This window comes from Orycteropus afer, unplaced genomic scaffold (assembly GCF_000298275.1).
Source record: "Orycteropus afer afer isolate SDZICR_OR568_19922 unplaced genomic scaffold, OryAfe1.0 scaffold00271, whole genome shotgun sequence".
NCBI classification, from domain to species: domain Eukaryota; kingdom Metazoa; phylum Chordata; class Mammalia; order Tubulidentata; family Orycteropodidae; genus Orycteropus; species Orycteropus afer.
The window spans coordinates 1,269,522-1,286,331 of record NW_006921858.1 but is presented as its reverse complement, the minus strand read 5'-3'; the positions used below and the strand labels follow the sequence as shown (position 1 = coordinate 1,286,331).

At 40.1% G+C, this 16,810-nt stretch overlaps 1 protein-coding gene across 1 annotated transcript in view; it reads left to right on the top strand.

Annotated features, from left to right (window-relative positions):
- Positions 1–312: 312 nt before the first annotated feature.
- VIPR2 (vasoactive intestinal peptide receptor 2) overlaps positions 313–16,810 on the top strand; it is a 356,746-nt gene continuing 340,248 nt past the window's right edge. Inside the window, exons 1-2 of the mRNA XM_007950386.1 lie at positions 313–375; positions 3,584–3,683. Coding sequence (XP_007948577.1) covers positions 313–375; positions 3,584–3,683 — 163 coding nt within the window. The remainder of the gene's footprint in view (positions 376–3,583; positions 3,684–16,810) is intronic.

Here is a 16,810-nt window from a genome sequence, read left to right as displayed (position 1 = left end):
TGGGGCGCTCCGAGGCAGGCCTGCGGCTCCCGGAGGGGCGGCGAGGGCGGGCGGTGGCTCCCAGGCCCACGTGGCTGCGGCGGCTTGAGCGGCAGCTGCTGCGGCGCCCACGGCGTCCGGACCGCCGGAGCCTCTGCCCGCGGGGTGCTGGCCGTCCGAGGGCGCCGCTAGGAAGAAACGGTCTGCTCCGCACCTGCCCAACCCGACCCATGTTCCTGCCCGCGGAGTCCCGCGCGTTCCGGAAGAAGGCGGCGGGTACGGGGTAGCCCTTGCCTGGCTGAGCCCGCCGCGCCCCGGGCGCTAGCCCGCGGGATGAGGGCGTCCGCGCTGCGAGCCCCTGTGCTGCTGACCTGCTGCGGCTTGCTGCTCGCCACCGTGAGTGCACCCTGCGGCCCCTCCACCATTTCGCTCCCAGTTTCTCCCTCTTCTCCAAAGAGAAGAGCTTTCTTCCCTGGCCAGGTTGTTGCTTCCCTTCCCGCGGTCTAGTGAGGGACCAGTGCAAACTGAGTCCCGTAGAAAGTAGAGAACGCGGCAGACTAGGGACCCGGGACCGGCGGGGACGCGCTGGCAGAGCTGCGAGCAGGCGAGAGGGTCCTTTGCGCGCTCGCGGACGAGCCGCGGGAGGTGAAATTGTTGCCATATGGAGTTCTAGACCTTACCGAGAAGATAGTGCAGAACTGAGCTACTTGCGTCTGGCCAAGTTTTAAGACCCTGGGATTAGGAAGATGCATTATCTCCTTTCTTCGCTCCTATCGCTCTTGATTTGTTAGAAATAGGGTCTAATTTGCTTTTCGATACGCTTTAAAAAGATTAAACAGTTATTGGCCATTTACTCTCAGAGGTGTATGGTAGGTCAGCCCCTGGGCTGTAAAATCCAATATTGAGGACTAACCTGAAGGAGGAGAAGGCTGAGGTCACCTGCGCAGGCTTAACGTTTTAGAGGAAAAGTGGAGTTTGCTTTGTCATTAAAGGCCCTGGTGGCGCCGTGGTAAGCGCTCTGCTGCTAACCCAAAGGTTGGGAGTTCGAACCCACCAGCTGTGCTGTGAGACACAGATGTGGCTGTCTTCTTCTATAAAGATTTACAGGCTTGGAAATCCTATGGGACAGTTCTACTTTGTCCTACAGAGTCATTGTGAGTTGGAGTCCACCGCGGGTTTTTGTCATTAGATACTTCTTTCTAATTCATTCTGATTTTTATTTGTTTTAGTATGTGTCAGACTCAGTTGTGGGGTGGCTAGAGGAAGTCCTAGTTTACAATTTCCCTTTGGAAATACTCTGCCTTAATCTTTTTCTTCCGTTTAAGAGGACAAGAGGAAAAGATAAACTGAACATAAGTTTGTTAAATAAGCCCATTAATACATTAATTAGTTCTCAAGAATTCTTCCTTTTATTTAAAGACCTTTAGAAAAATTGTTTGAACCTTATTTCTTTCTTCATAGACTAAAAACAGTGTGTGTGTGTGTGTGTGTGTGTATGTATGTATGTAGGTAATTTATATGTGTGTGTCCCAACCAGAACTAGGTCTTTGGTCTATATCCTAGGTATAGGATATGTCTTCTGGTCTACGCAATCGTGAAACCCAGGATGTAACATTTCAGGGACAGTTGTCATTGCTGATGATGTTTCAGTTTTTAGGAGCATATGAACCAACCCCTACCCCTCATCATTGCAAAATTCCAGCTCTTTTTCCCTCATTGGAATGCTGTGAGAGTAAGAACTTTGATACTAATTTTGCTATTTTGAGTGAGCTAGTTTGTGTGAACTACTAGGAATTATTATGGTTAATATGGCTTTAATTTCTTAGATCTCCCAAAATATGGCATTGCTCTACATATAACAGCAATATCAGTTACTGAGGTGCTTTTTAAAATCCTAACAAAAGAAGATTGTTTTTCTTTTAAAGTCAGTGTAACTTCCCTCATTCTGAAATTTGAACCATTGACTTCTTATATATCAAAAACAACCTGCTTGAAACCAGAAGTTTCTGCACTAGGTACTTGTACAGTAATGAGGTAGAAAAAAAAGAAAAAAAGCCTTAGCTTTTTTTTTGAAATGGGGGTAAGATTGAGAAGTATCAAGTACTAACTTTCTTCACTTAATTTTGTTAGAATATTTTGTTTGTGGTGAATTCTAATTGACCTATCTTAATCGAATAACTAAACATGCTATGATTCTCTTTACTTCTTCCTTTACCAAAAAGCCAAACTCACTGCCTTGAGTTGGATCTAACTCATAGAGACCCCTCCTTGGGTTTCCAAGGCAGTATCTCTATGGAAATAGATTGCCCAGTCTTCCTTCCAAGGAGTGGCTGATGGGTTTGAACTGCTAGCCTTTTGGTTAGCAGTCAAATGCCTTAGACACTATACCACCAGAGCTCCTACTTACTATTTTAGTGAAAGTAAAATGCGCAGAAAACTCCTTCAGCAGTTGAAGGGCAGCTACAGTTTATAGTATGTGTCCTTTTTTGGGATCAGAGTTATAACAACAAGAACAACAACAAAAAAAAGAGCAGCGGACAGTTGGATCTTTGTAAAAATAAAGTTCTAAGAATGTTATATTCTAAGACTAAAATTCATGGTAACCCAATGTGTTACGGAGTAGGACTGCTTCATAGGGTTTTCTTGGCTGTGATTTTAAAAGAAGCAGTTCACTAGGCTTTTCTTCCACAGAGTGCTAACAACAACAAGACTAAAACGTTACATACTTTTGTCTTTTATATAAGTTAATGTTGTTCTGGTTTGTTGTTATGTGGCGTCGAGTCGACCCGACTCATAACGACCCCTCCTTGGGTTTCGGAGGCAGTATCACTACGGACATAGATTGCCCAACCTTCCTTTCGAGGAGTGGCTGGTGGGTTTGAACCGCCAGCCTTCTGGTTAGCAGTTAAGTGCCTTAGGCACTATGCTACCAGAACTCCATAAGTTAACAGGCAATATTAATTATGTAGCATCTTTAATTTTTATGAAAGACCCTGAAATGAAGTCACCCACCTCCCCTTTCGTGGAAGCCAAAATGATAGGACTGACCACTTCTGTTTCTCCCTCTGACCTCTCTAGTTTTTTTTTTTTAATCTCCATATTACCAGATTCTGAAGTCAAAATAATTACAATTTTATCTGTATTCATAGGGTTAAATTTCAAATGTCTACTGTAGCCCTTAAAAATAAATTTATCCTATTATAGCTCTTTCCAGTGAATACAGGCTTGTCCTTAGATGAGGCATGCTGGAGTCCATGTATAGTATCCAGTCATTATGAATGATCTTATGAGTAAACAGCATATTTACTTTAATCAAATCAAGGGCTATGAAATGGAGGACTCTTGAATATTAAGAGATGATTAGATTAAAGAACTCTATTGCCTCCAAATTAGTACTAACGACGTGCAGTGTCTTATGTTAGTAAGTTAATTTATCAACTCAGAAAAAAAAAAATCTGTTGGGTTTGTATTTTGTTTGTAATTCTTCCACAAAAGTGTTAGTTTAGAACTATGAGTTATATGGCTGTTTTTCATTGAACTTATGCTTGACTTTCCTCTTGGGGTGGAATGTTTAGTTTTTTCTATTTCTTTTAATTTTCAACAGGTGAACAGCATTCACCCAGAATGCCGATTTCATTTGGAAATACAGGAAGAAGAAACAAAATGTGCAGAGCTTTTAAGTGCCCACACAGAAAAATACAAAGGTAAGATGTGAGGACTTGATGACAAAGGTTGTACACATAGGTGGATAATTGAGCACACTAATATCTCTTACTTTTCTTTGATAAACTGATGTTTTAAGAGTATCTGCATTTCCAAAAAAAGAGAAAGAAAGCAGTTTACTTTTGACTTTTTTAATGAACTTAAAAAAAAAAAAAATAGCCTTTAGTACAGGCATACCTTAGAGATGTTGCAGGTTTGGTTCCAGGTTACCACAATAAAGCTAATGTCACAATAAAATCAGTCATATGAATGCTTTGGTTTCCCAGTGCATATAAAAGTTATGATTACACTATACTCTAGTTACTAAATGTGTGATAGCATTTTGAAAATGTTTGAAATATTGTGAGATTTACCAGAATGTGACATAGAGACATGAAGTGAGCACATGCTATTGGAAAAACGGTGCTTATAAACTTGTTCAACACATGGTTACCACAAATCTGCAATGTGTAAAAAAATGTAGTATCTGTGAAACACTGCATTTGCAAAGCACAATCAAGTAGAATGCAATAAAATGAGGTGTGCCTATATTTGAGAAGTTTTCATACAAACCTTTTAACAGAAAGCCTTAATCATTAACAATAAAAGTTGTCTTGGGTTGAGATAATAGCAACAGTTAGGAAAATAATTTCACAGGCATTGCTATGCTTTACAAAAGCAGCTCTAGTTTTACACAGACCAAGTATTGGTCTGATTTCTGGATTTTAAATTCTGAATTACATCACAGATTATTTTGGTCCAGTTAAGAATGGTGGATACTTATTAGAAAGCAAATACGAAAATGGGACTTCTGTTTTCCTGAAGAGAGAGCCATTGTGAGTGAGTATAGTGACCATGCCAATTTCATTTTCCCTAGGTGGGCAGAAGGAATGTTGGCACATGCAGCACTCGAACTAGGCATACTCACATGTTTGTAAATTCAGAACGATTCTGGAATAAGACCTAGTTTACAAATCATAGCAAAAACCTATTGTCCTTTAACTTTCTTTGTCTCTGCTTTATGTCATCATTTTATCATCTTCAAGAAAGAAATTGCAATCGAGGTGGGACTGACTGTGATACAGTCAGTCTCCTGCAGAGGGCTTCAGACCAGCAGTCACAAGAAGTAGGTTTTATTTAGGAATGTGGGAGCTCTGGTAGCATAGTGCCTAAGGTACTTGACTGCTATCCAGAGGCTGGCGATTCAAACCCATCAGCCACTCCTCAGAAGAAAGGTTGGGCAATCTACTTCCGTAGTGATACTGCCCCGGAAACCCAAGGAGGGGTCACTATGAGTCGGATCCGACTCCACAGCAGTGGTTGCATTTTGTTTTGCAGTAGGAATGTGATAGGAGTTACCTATGTGATTTAAAGGAGCTCTGGTAGCATAGTGCCTAAGGCACTTGACTGCTAACCAGAAGGCTGGCGGTTCAAACACACCAGCCACTCCTCGGAAGGAAGGTTGGGCAATCCTACTTCTGTAGTGATACTGCCTTGGAAACCCAAGGAGGGGTCGCTGTGAGTCGGGGGCGACTTGATGGCAAATAACAACAACAACAACAACAACAACGTGGTGGTGTAATGCCTAAGGCATTTGACTGCTAACCAGAAAGTTGGCAGTTCAAACCCACCAGCCACTCCTTGGAAGGAAGGCTGGGCAATTTACTTTCATAGTAATGCTGTTGTTGTTGTTGTTATGTGCCGTCGAGTCGGACCCAACTCATAGTGACCCCTCCTTGGGTTTCCGAGGCAGTATCACTATGGAAGTAGATTGCCCCATCTTCCTTCTGAGGAGTGGCTGGTGGGTTTGAACCGCCAGCCTTCTGGTTAGCAGTCAAGTGCCTTAGCCTCGGAAATCCGAGGAGGGGCCCGGGCCCTATGAGTTGGATCTGACTCTACAGCAGTGAGTTTGGTTGTTTTTTTATTTTTTTTAAATGTGATTTAAACTTTTCTGATGGACACTTCATTATTTTTTAGAAAAAAAGTACAAACATGTCAGATTAATTTTAATAACATAATTTATTTAACTGAATGTATTCAAATCATTTCAACATGGAATCAGTATAAAAATTAGTAATGAGATATTTTACATATTTTATATACTGAGTCTTAGAAACCCACATTTCAAGTGTTCAATAGCCACATGTGGCCAGAGGCTATGAAGTTCAACAGTGTAGCTCTAGAATTCTAAAATATTTCTTTGACTTTCTTGCCCCCTCTTGACCCTCTACTTCCTCTTCTGAAAAAATGAAATATCTCAAATTGAAGGTTCCTTCCAGCCTTAGACATCTGTGTTTCTATAGTGTACAGTTCTGATGGCCACATCTTCAGAATTATCTGGTTGAATTCAATCCCAGACCCAGTGCCATCGAGTTGATTTAGAGTCATAGTGACCCTGTAGGACAGAGAACTGTCCTATCAGCTCTGAGTTGGAATTGACTCAATGACAGTGAATTTGGTTTGGTTTTTAATCTTTACAGAAGAAGACTGCCACATCTTTCTCCCACAGAGTAGCTGGTAGGTTTGAACTGCTGACCTTCTGATTAGTGGTCGAATGCTGTGCCACTGTGCCACCAGTGCTCCTTTGAATTCTATCCAGAGACAGGCAAATGAAGTAATTCATCTCCACATCACTCATTTACTGAGTTTCAATTATGTGAAAAGCCATCTGCTAAACTTTTGAGTGTTAACAAGGATGTGAAGAGATGGCCCTGCCCTACAGGCTCTGACAGGAAAAAGAAAAAAAAAAAAAAAAAGAATAATTATGTCCACAAACATCTCTTCTTTTCATTAAGATTGAGGTATTAGGGAAAATTAAATGCTGTGAAAAGACAGACTAAGCCCTTTAAAGTCATAGAGTTAGTGATAAATATAGTTCCTAATTCCACATCCTAGAGGAAGCATCAAGGAATTCTTCCTGCCCACAGAGAGGGGTGGGCGAGAGTGCTGTTGACTATATCCTTGGTAGAGGATCACTCAGCTGCTGTGATTCTGGGGTGGGACATAAGTCACCATCACATGATCAGTATTGTATAGTTCAGGTTGTTCACAGGTCCTGAGGTTGGCCTGAGTCTGCCTACTTACTTCCTGGTGTTAATTTTGTCTCCAGCATAGCAGGGAACTAACTACTTTTCCTGCATGAAATGTCTTCAGACATTTAAAGGAATTTATATATATGCTTTACTTTCTCTTCTCCAGACTTAATACTTGTATTTTCTTCAACCTTTCTTTATGACTCATTTCCCAGGCTCTTTGCCACAAACTCTAGTTATACAAAAGTACTCTTGCAGTGTGGAAATGTAGAGTCCAGGATTGAGTAATATGTTCTGTATATCAGAGCAGTGCTGGTTCAGGGGGAGAATTCTCACCTTCCATGCAGGGGACCTGGGTTTGATTCCCACCCAGTGCACCTCATGTATGGCTACCTTTCATTTGTCAGTGGAGGGTTGGGTGTTGCTATGATGCTGAACAGGTTTCAATACAGCTTCCAGACCAGACAGGCTAGGAAGAAGGACTTGGTGATCTACTTCTGAAAACCAGACATTGAAAACCCTATGAATCACAATGGTTTGATCCACTGCCAATCATGGGTATGGCACAGGACTATGCAGTGTTTTTTCTCTTGGGCATGGGTCACCATGAATCACGGGCCATCTTGATGGCAGCTAACAATGTCAGTAACAATGTTCTTCTATACATGATCTGACAGAGTGGGGTAGATATTATTTATTATCAATAGGATACCTTATTGTTTCCTTGCAGTTGAAGATTAAGTTGGATATTCTTAATAGTCATACCATGTTTTTTTGCCTCTGTTGTATTTTTGGCTTACTTAAATCCACCAAATATTTTGCAAACAAAATACTTCCGCCCCTGATTTTTAGACAGTTGTTTTTTTGAGTTTGATTGCAGAATTTAAATTTATCCGTGCTAAAAATGATCTATATGCTTTCAACTCAGTGTTATAGCTTATGGAGAGAAGTTTGAATTTTGGTTCTTTCACCAACCACTTGAGCCTCTGACTGTTGTTATCTTAGCACCTTTGGGTATGCTTCTATCCAAATCCTGGGTTTAACAAGGCACAGGACAGAATCTTGGGAAGCTTCATTGGAAAATACCCTCAAATTGGTATATTATTCTTCACCCTTATGTATGAGTTTTCAAGTCTGAATCTGTTTTGGAGTCCCTGTGTGGTACAAATAGTTAACATGCTCAGCTGCTAACCAAAAGGTTGAAGGTTTGAATCCACCCAGAGGCATCTTGGAAGAAAGGCATGGTGTTATGGAAAGGTCTGCTGTTTAGCTGAAAGTTGAGCCAGTGGGGTAATTGTTTAAAGGGAGAGAGAGACAGAGAGAGAGAGAGAGAGAGAAGTTTTTCATCCTGTGTACTTGGAAAACCACATTCTCCTACCCTGTTATAGAGTTTCAGTATTATAACCCATTAAAGGTTTTGGGAAGATCCAAACTAAAGAAATTTGTCTAACTTCATCCTTGAGTTTTCCCAGCTTAGATCATAGCAGTTTCTTTCTTTCTTTTTTATTTTTTTAAATTGTGTAACACCTCACCAGTGGTATGAGAGACAGCAATAGAGCATTTGCCCTGGTAGAGAGGAATATTTTATCATTGATTTTGTTGGCACAGGGTCATAATAAAAAACGGACCAAATTTTAGGTTTCCTACAGACAATGCAGTCCTTCATTGCAGGCACCTGGGGCAAGATGTTCCCATTGCCTCACCCCGTACACCCACATATATAGTATTTTAGACAAACGTTGCTAAAATACTGACTGTTTTTCTTATCCATCTTGACCACCTAAATCCGTCAAGAGCATTTTGTTAAAAATGGAAAACTGGCTTTGTGCCAATGCGTAACTAGTAATACTTAACTTTTAGAAAATGGAGTATTATCTATTGCCATTGAGTCAATTCTGACTCACACATAGTGACCCCATGTATTACAGAGTAGAACTGCTCCACAAAGTGTTCTTGGCTGTAATTTTTATGGAAGCAGACTGCCAGGGCCTTTTTCCTGCAGTGTTGCTGTGTGGGTTCAAACTGCCAACCGGTTAGGTTAGCAGCTGATCACAAAGCACTTAGGCCATCATTTTAATTCAAAGAAAAATCTGCTCTCGGTTGGTCCACAGTTGATTGAATAGTGGGATGGAGCAGGATGGAGTAACTCTATGTGGCTTAGCTTGATTAGATCATCTATGAGGAGAAATAGGACTCAGTTCCAATGGTTAAGTCTCTGCTTTTATGAATCTAGTACTGTGGCCCACTATCAGGTTTTATAATGTGTGTAAGATATTCTTCCATACTGATTGGCTCACTTAGATGGAATGTGGCTTTAATTTTTCCAAAATAATGTCCTTTTCCTTTTACTGTATTCCAGAGGCATACAGTACCCTCAGTCTCTGGCCAGCCTATCAATATATAAGCTGCTGACTTAGAAACTGTGGATCAGGGACTGAAAACTCAGGTACCTCCGTGGGCCATGCAGGTGACTGGAAAGATGCAGGCTGGGTAGGGACTGTAGGGAGGGACTGTGAGGACCTGCTGCCCAGTTCCAGTTGATTGACCATGAGGGAACCCAGGCTCAAGATTGCCCGTTCTCCTGTTTTTCAGAAGACACCAGAGATGCAAACTTTATGTAAGAGATGAGAATTTCTTGAAAGTGTGCAAGTAAATAATTTTTTGAAAAAAAAGGTAAAAACAAAACCCTCTGAGAGAGCTGGGCAGAATTCCTCTGTGGCTGGAGCCTGCCTGAGAGCTGCCAGGTTGTGCTCCGTGTGGATGGCTGAACTCAAGCTTATCTCTGTTGTTGGAGAAACTCCTCAAAGTGCTCACTCTCTGAAAGATAGGTCAGTATGTTTTGAAATACAGCAGATTTTACAATATTCATTCAGGGCTTCTTCACAGCATTTTGTTTGCCTTGACAGTTGAGACTCTTAATTCAACATTTCTCTAAGTGTGATCTCTATTGGATGTATGTGCATACTTAATCAAAATATCTGAGGGTGGGTTCCAGGAATCTTCAGTTTAAAGCCTTCCTGGTTATTCTTTTGCGTAGTGAAGTGTGGATATCACTAAGTTCATCTTGTTATCAACTTGAGCAAAAAGAATGTAGTAGATTTAGATAGAGGCCAAAAGAGGGGCCCACACAGTCTCCCTTGTTCAGACCAGTAGGAAGGATGTTGGTGTATTTTCTTGAAGCGACAAAGATCAGTACTTGAACATTTTCTCATACCCAAGGCTCTTAATTTCAGTATTGGCTCCACAGCCATTGGTTAGGTCTTGCTTCTCTTCAGCTTTCTGAATTTATGTCCTACATGTTTTTTCCCCCTTCATTTCTTAAAATATGCATGGCTCAAATACCAGGGATATAAATAGGAATAAGTTACTAGAATAAAGATACTATAGATGATGTAAACTAGAATCCACAAACTAGGAAGCCCAGTGAAGACGTGTTAATTAGAGAAGGAGAGGAGAGCGACTCTGTGCCTCAGTAGTGTACATTTGCTTCATGAAGTTGAAAGTGAATGGCAATATTTGGGGTCTGTGGTGGCTTCTCTTAAATTCCATAGGTTCAAAAAAATGGTGTGAAAGAGTTCCAGAAACAAGAAACAAACCTAGTGCCCTATTCTAATGAGGCAGTTTGTGCACAAGCATCCCTTGTTTCATTGTACTTAACTTTACTGTGCTTCGCACATACTGTGGTTTTTGTGAATTGGAGGTTGTAGTAACGTTATGTCAAGCAAATCTGTCGGCACCATTTTACCAACAGCATGTGCTCACTTTGTGTCTCTGTGTCATATTTTGGTAATTCTCACAATATTTCATACTTGTTCATAATACTGTTGTATACTTAGTACACTAAATATAGTATAAAAATAACTTTTCTATGCATAGGGAAACCAGAAAATTTGTTTATTGCGGTATTTACTTTATTTTAGTGGTTTGGAACTGAACCTACAATAAAGCTTTTGCTTTATTACATGTTGAATTTAAAAGAAAGAAAAGAGTGAGAAAAACCAATCTCAATTTTAAACCATTTTAAAGGGTTCAAGTTGTAAGAAAGCAAAGGCTAGGAGGTATTTAGAGCTTTGTGACTTAATACTGATTTATTGAAAAAACTAACTTAATCTTGCTAATGTGTATTTGAGGCTCTCTAAGACCACCAAAAGACCCCAAAATCAGTTGCTGCCAAGTCGATTCCTACTCATAGTGACCCCATGTGTTACAGTGTAGAACTATTCCATAAGGTTTTCTTGGCTGTAATTTTCCAGAAGTAGATTGTCAGGCTTTTCTCCTGTGGTGCTGCTGGGTAGGTTCAAACCACCAACCTTTAGGTTAGTAGTTGAGTACAAACCATTTGTGTCACCCAAATGATTAAAAATACAGTTGAAATCCACCGTTGTTGCACAGCTGCGGCCACACTGACCTACAGGTGGAAGAGAGAGAGTGGCACTAGGCTTCTCCCTGGTTTCCTGCCTATGCTTACATTGGATAGGCTTTTCAAATGACTTTATATCATTTTATGCCTAGACCTGGTGAAATGTGACCTGTGTTTGTGAAGAGTGGAGGTGATACCTATGTTTTACACTTGGAACCACTGTAGTAAGGTAAATGATTAAAATAGGTATAATGGTGAATATTACTTTAGGAAGAGGTCAATAGGAGATGCTTGACTGAAAACTATAATTTTTTTTAAATAAAGGATATTAGACAAATTTTGATATAGGTGTCAAGAACTGTGAAAGGTTTGAGATTTTAATCTATTTACAAGATAATAAGTTAAGTTTTCCAGGTTTCATAGGTGCTGGCAGAAGATAGGAGACTCCTGGGTCAGAGGCAAAAGGCTTATTCATGTTACATAAGTTTCCCTTGCCTCAGGTTCCTCAGGGGCAGTGCAGAGCAGCCCAATAGATGCAGTGCACACAGTGGGTTTGTCTCACAGCTCAGGAACTCCAAGCATAGGAGTCCCATAATGCTATAATGATGCTTCTGGAAAACTTGTCCAAACTCTATACTGGATAGAGAGATATTATTATTATTATTATTAATGAAAAAAAAAAAAAACCCTCATATCAAGTTGATTCCAACTCATAGCATCCTTTGGGTTTCCAAGGTAGAAGTAGATTGCAAAAGTAGATTGCCTAGTCTCCCTTCCACGAAGTGGCTGGTGGGTTTGAACTGGCAGCCTTCTGGCTAGTAGTCAAATGCCTTAGGCACTACACCACCAGAGCTCCCCTATTATTAATAGGAAACAAATCTACCTAGTGGGAGACACTATATCTTCCTAGGCTGTTTGCTTTACAAACATCCTGGAAAAGATAGTTTGAAATGAAAGCTGTCAGTGCCTCTTCATAAGACATGCAGAAACTTGAGAGACCTACAGAGAATTACCTACCCACACCAGGATTGGTTATTCCTCAGTCTGATTTAAATGTCCCTCTTTTATTATCTCATGGCATGCTGTGATTTTCTCAATTATAATTCACCACTATGTATTTTGTTGGTCCTTCTCCTAAATTGTCCATAAGGGCAGAGACAGCATTTTGCTTCTCATTGCTTCCCCAAAATTATGCACCAAAAAAAAAAAACCAAACTCACTGCTGTCAAGTTGGATCTGACTCATAGAGACCCCTCCTTGGGTTTCCACAGCAGTATCACTACAGAAGTTGATCACCCAGTCTTCCTTCTGAGGAGTGGCTGGTGGTTTGAACCCCCAGCCTTCTGGTTAGCAGTCAAATGCCTTAGGCACTACACTACCAGAGCTCCCAAAATTATGCACAATATTTTGCATTTAAAAATATATTAAATAAACATTTGTTGAAAATGTTAATGATTTTTTTTTTTATTTTTATTGTGATTAGGGTCAAAGTTTACAGAGCAAATTTATTTTCTGTACAGCTGTTCACACATTCTTTGTATCGTGAGATTCACTATAATTTCCCACAGTGCAATAGCTCTCTTCCCACTTCCTCTCCATAGTTACTTCTTCCTTGTGTCCTTCCTTCCCATGAACCTTTGCCCCCTGAGCCATTTCCCTGTGCCTACATAGCTTTTCTATTCTCCCTTGATTGATCTCTCCAAGGAGTGTATCTACGTAATGTCAGTTTAGCTCACATGCCTGTCTTTCTTTTGGCTGGAAGCCATAGAAGTGTGTTCAATTCCAGACTTGAAGGGCAGCTAGGGGCCATAGTCTCAGGGGTTCCACCAGGCTCAATCAGACCAGCAAATGTGGTCCCTCTTTTTTTTGTGGTTTTGAGTTTTGTTCTACATTGTTCTCCCACTCTATCCAGGATCTCCTACATAGATCCCCCTCTGAGTGGTTGACAGTGGTAGTTGAGCACCATCTAGTTCTTCTTATTTCATAGTTGTATAGACTGAGGAACTCATGGTGTACCAGACCCTTGGACTGATTGTTTCCATGTGTCTTGGTTTTCTTCATTCTTCTTTGCTCTGAGTGAGGAGAGACCCATCATTGGATCAAGATGGCTGCTTGCAAGCTTTTAAGATCCCAGTCGCTACTCTCTAAAGGAGGAAGTGGAACAATGTTTTTGTGTAGTATGTTGTGCCAATTGAGTTTAATATCCCCTGTGACCATGTTCCTGAGCCCACAGGTCCAACTACTTGCTCCCTCCGGGTAGCTGACTGTGGCCAAGAAATGACTACAACCTTGTCCCTTGTCAGCTTTCCTATGTACCTGGAAATTCTTACAGAACATACAAATACATTGTAGAAACATTGTCTGCCAACCATATACATGATCATGGGCACACTCCCCCCTGCATAGACATACCTAATTGTTCAACCTGTCCACCCATCTATCCCCCCATAGGTCAAGCACAGTGCTGTATGTGCAGAAAGGTTCATCTTTGTTGTCTGTACCTCCCATGCACCTCTTGATGTCTTCCTCTTCCTCAGTGCCACCGTGTTGATCACAATTTGGTACACTGCCCTTCCCTTCACCCAAATCAATACTTGTCTCTACCTATCTATCAGTGCTGCCTCCGCTCCCCTCCCACTCCGGTAACCAATAAAGGAAATTTCCTTCCTTATGTAAACCTTTCCTTGACTTTTGACAATAACAGACTAATACAGTGTTTGTCCTGTGATTGACTTATTTCACTCAGCATAATGTCTTCTAAGTTCATCCATGTTATGTGGTGTTTTGCAGATTCTGCATTATTCTTTAGGATTGCATAGTATTCCACTGTGTGTATGTACTGTAGTTTGGGTATCCATTCTTCTGTTGATGGGCACCTAGGTTGTTTCCATCTTTTTGCTAATGTAAATAGGGCTGTGATGACAATCAAAAAAATAACCAAACTCATGCCGTCGAATTGATTCAACTCATAGTGACCCTTGGGTTTCCAAGGCAGTATCTCTATGGAAGTAGATTGCCCAGTCTTTCTTCCGAGGAGTGGCTGGTGGGTTTGAACCACTAGCCTTCTGGTTAGCAGTCAAATGCCTTAGGCACTATGCCACCAGAACAGTGAACATGGGTGTGCATATATCTGTTCTTGTCTTGGCTCTCACTTCTTTAGGATATATACCTAGTAATGGAATTGCTGGGTCAAATGATATTTCTAAATCCAACTTTTTAAGGAATCTCCATATTGCTTTCCACAGTGGTTGTATCATTTTACAGTCCCACCAGCAGTGTATGAGAGTCCCAATCTCTCTGCATCCTCACCAGCATTTGTTATTTTCTGTCTTGTTGAACTTTGCTGCTAGTGCTGGGGCAAGATGGTATCTCATTATTGTGATTTGCACCTCTCTAATGGCTAATGATTGTGACCATTTCTTCATGTGTTTGTTGGCTACCTGAATATCCTTTTTGGTGAAGTGTCTATTCATGTCTTCTGCCCAAAAATTAATGAAAGTTTTCTTTCTTAAAAAAATTAAGTGATATCTGTGCATAGAAAAAATACCATTTGAAAATACATACAAGTGAAAAATGTTTCCCACTCCAAACCCCCAGTTTCCTTCCCTAGAGACAACCATAGCTACAAGTCTCTTATTTATCCTTATAGGGAGTCCATGCATACATCAATATGCATGTATTGCACATATGATGGGTATTACACAACTATACAAACATACACTCTGTTCTGTGCTTTTTCTTTATTTCTTGCAACTTTAGCAACTTATTTGGAGACTGTTCTGTATTGGTTTATTTATTCTCGTAGAGCTAAGTAGTATCCTAATGTATTCGTTTAACTTAACCCAGACTATTGGATTTTTATGTAGTCTGTAGTATTTTGCTACTATACACAATGTTCTAATGACTATAGTTGTTAATGAAAATAAAAAGTTTACCAGCATTTAGGGTTGACTTCACGTCATTAATCATGAAACTTGGAACTACATTCTCATATAGCCAAATGAGACCATTTTAAGCAACTTTCTCATTTCTACAATGTTTGTGTCACATGGGATATAGTTAATTATATCCCACTTAACATCTAGTCTTCTCCTTCTTGTACCTCTTTTTCATAGAGGAAACTGGACAGTTGCTGTGAATGGATTCTTTGTCAGAAGATCATGGGGAAAACATATCTCATTCTCTGGGAAGTCTTTTCTGACTGTAGCTCTGTTGTTGCATGTCTGATTGTCTGCTTTGTGACTATCTGTCTCTCTTTCTAGACTTAGAATTTTTCAGGAGTAGGTTTTTAAAGAGCAAGCTATTACTTCAAAAGCAAGTGGTAGCTTTCTAACCCCAGTCCTTAACAGACATTCAAATGAGACTTGTATAAACAAACTAAAAAGAACAGCTACCCACTGTCTTATATTCATATAGTGTGAACAGTTGTGCAATGTTCATCTGATAATAATACAGACTTCTTTAATATTGCTCCATATCTTCCCTTTTCATTTTCCCTCTGACGTAAGCAGATCCTTTTCCTACTCCAGATACTAATTTGGGCTGATGGAATAAATAGCCTGGTTTGTTTCTTCACTTAAATTTAGATCTTTTTCACCTAGATTTCTTCTCACTACTTTCTGAACTACTTAAGGGTTAGCGCCCAATCTTGGATATTTAAATAACTAATGACTGCTTATTGGTTTGAAAACTCTGATATGAATGCCTTTAGATCTAGTTTTAATAGGAAACAAATCTCACTGAAAAAAATCTTCCCTGAATAAAATTTTTATATTTAGAATTATAAAAGGAATTATAAACAAGACATTAATTTTTGATGTGTAAAGTAGCATGATACTTGGAAGCTGCGGTGATTGCTAATCTTATTTGGAGGAATGAAGCTATTAATAAAAATGACTATTAAGTAATATGAAATAATTCTGAAGGTGGTAACAGCAGCACATGGTTTGTTCACGGGACCACTCACATCTGTGGTCAGTTTTGGTTTTGCTATTTTTGATTGCATAGGCAGATTGAAGTCTCCTTGAAGAAGGCTTGGAGATTTGAACTTCCTGATTTATAAGACTTTGTAGGTTTTCTAAGTCAGGTATTAGTTCCAATGATTGCTCCAAAATCCCTCTTAGCTAGGGACTCTACTTTTTTTTTTTTTTTTAATAGTAATTTATGTGTTTTAGGTAAAGGTTTACACAGCAATGGATAATGGAAACAATATCCATTTCATATTGTTTATTTATTTATCACTTGCTCTTTAAGATACTATGCTGCTGATTGGGATAAGAGTTAAATTTGTCTTTCTCCCATCCTTCCTTCTAAGGTAGGAACTGGGTCTCTGGTGTGGGTGACCACACTATCTCTCACCACCATCTATGACACTTTCTTTCTTTACTCCTCCTTACTTAATCTCTTGTTTCCTCCTTCTGTTTGATTCTCACATATGCCTCATTCTTTTCACTTATGCTTCAAGTGCCCTTAGAATGTTAATGTTGCTTCACCCTGTCCTACGAATTAGGTTAGAGTCCCTGGGTGGTAAAACTGTTAACACATTTGGCAGCTAACCAAAAGGTTGGAGGTTTGAGTCCACCCAGAGGTGCCTTGGAAGAAAGGCCTGGCAATATGCTTTCCAAAAAAACAGCTATTGAAAGTCCCATGGAGCACAGTTCTATCCTCTGACACACATGAGCTCCTCATGAGTTGGAATCAATTAATTCATCAGCAACTGTGTTTTTTTTTTTTTTTT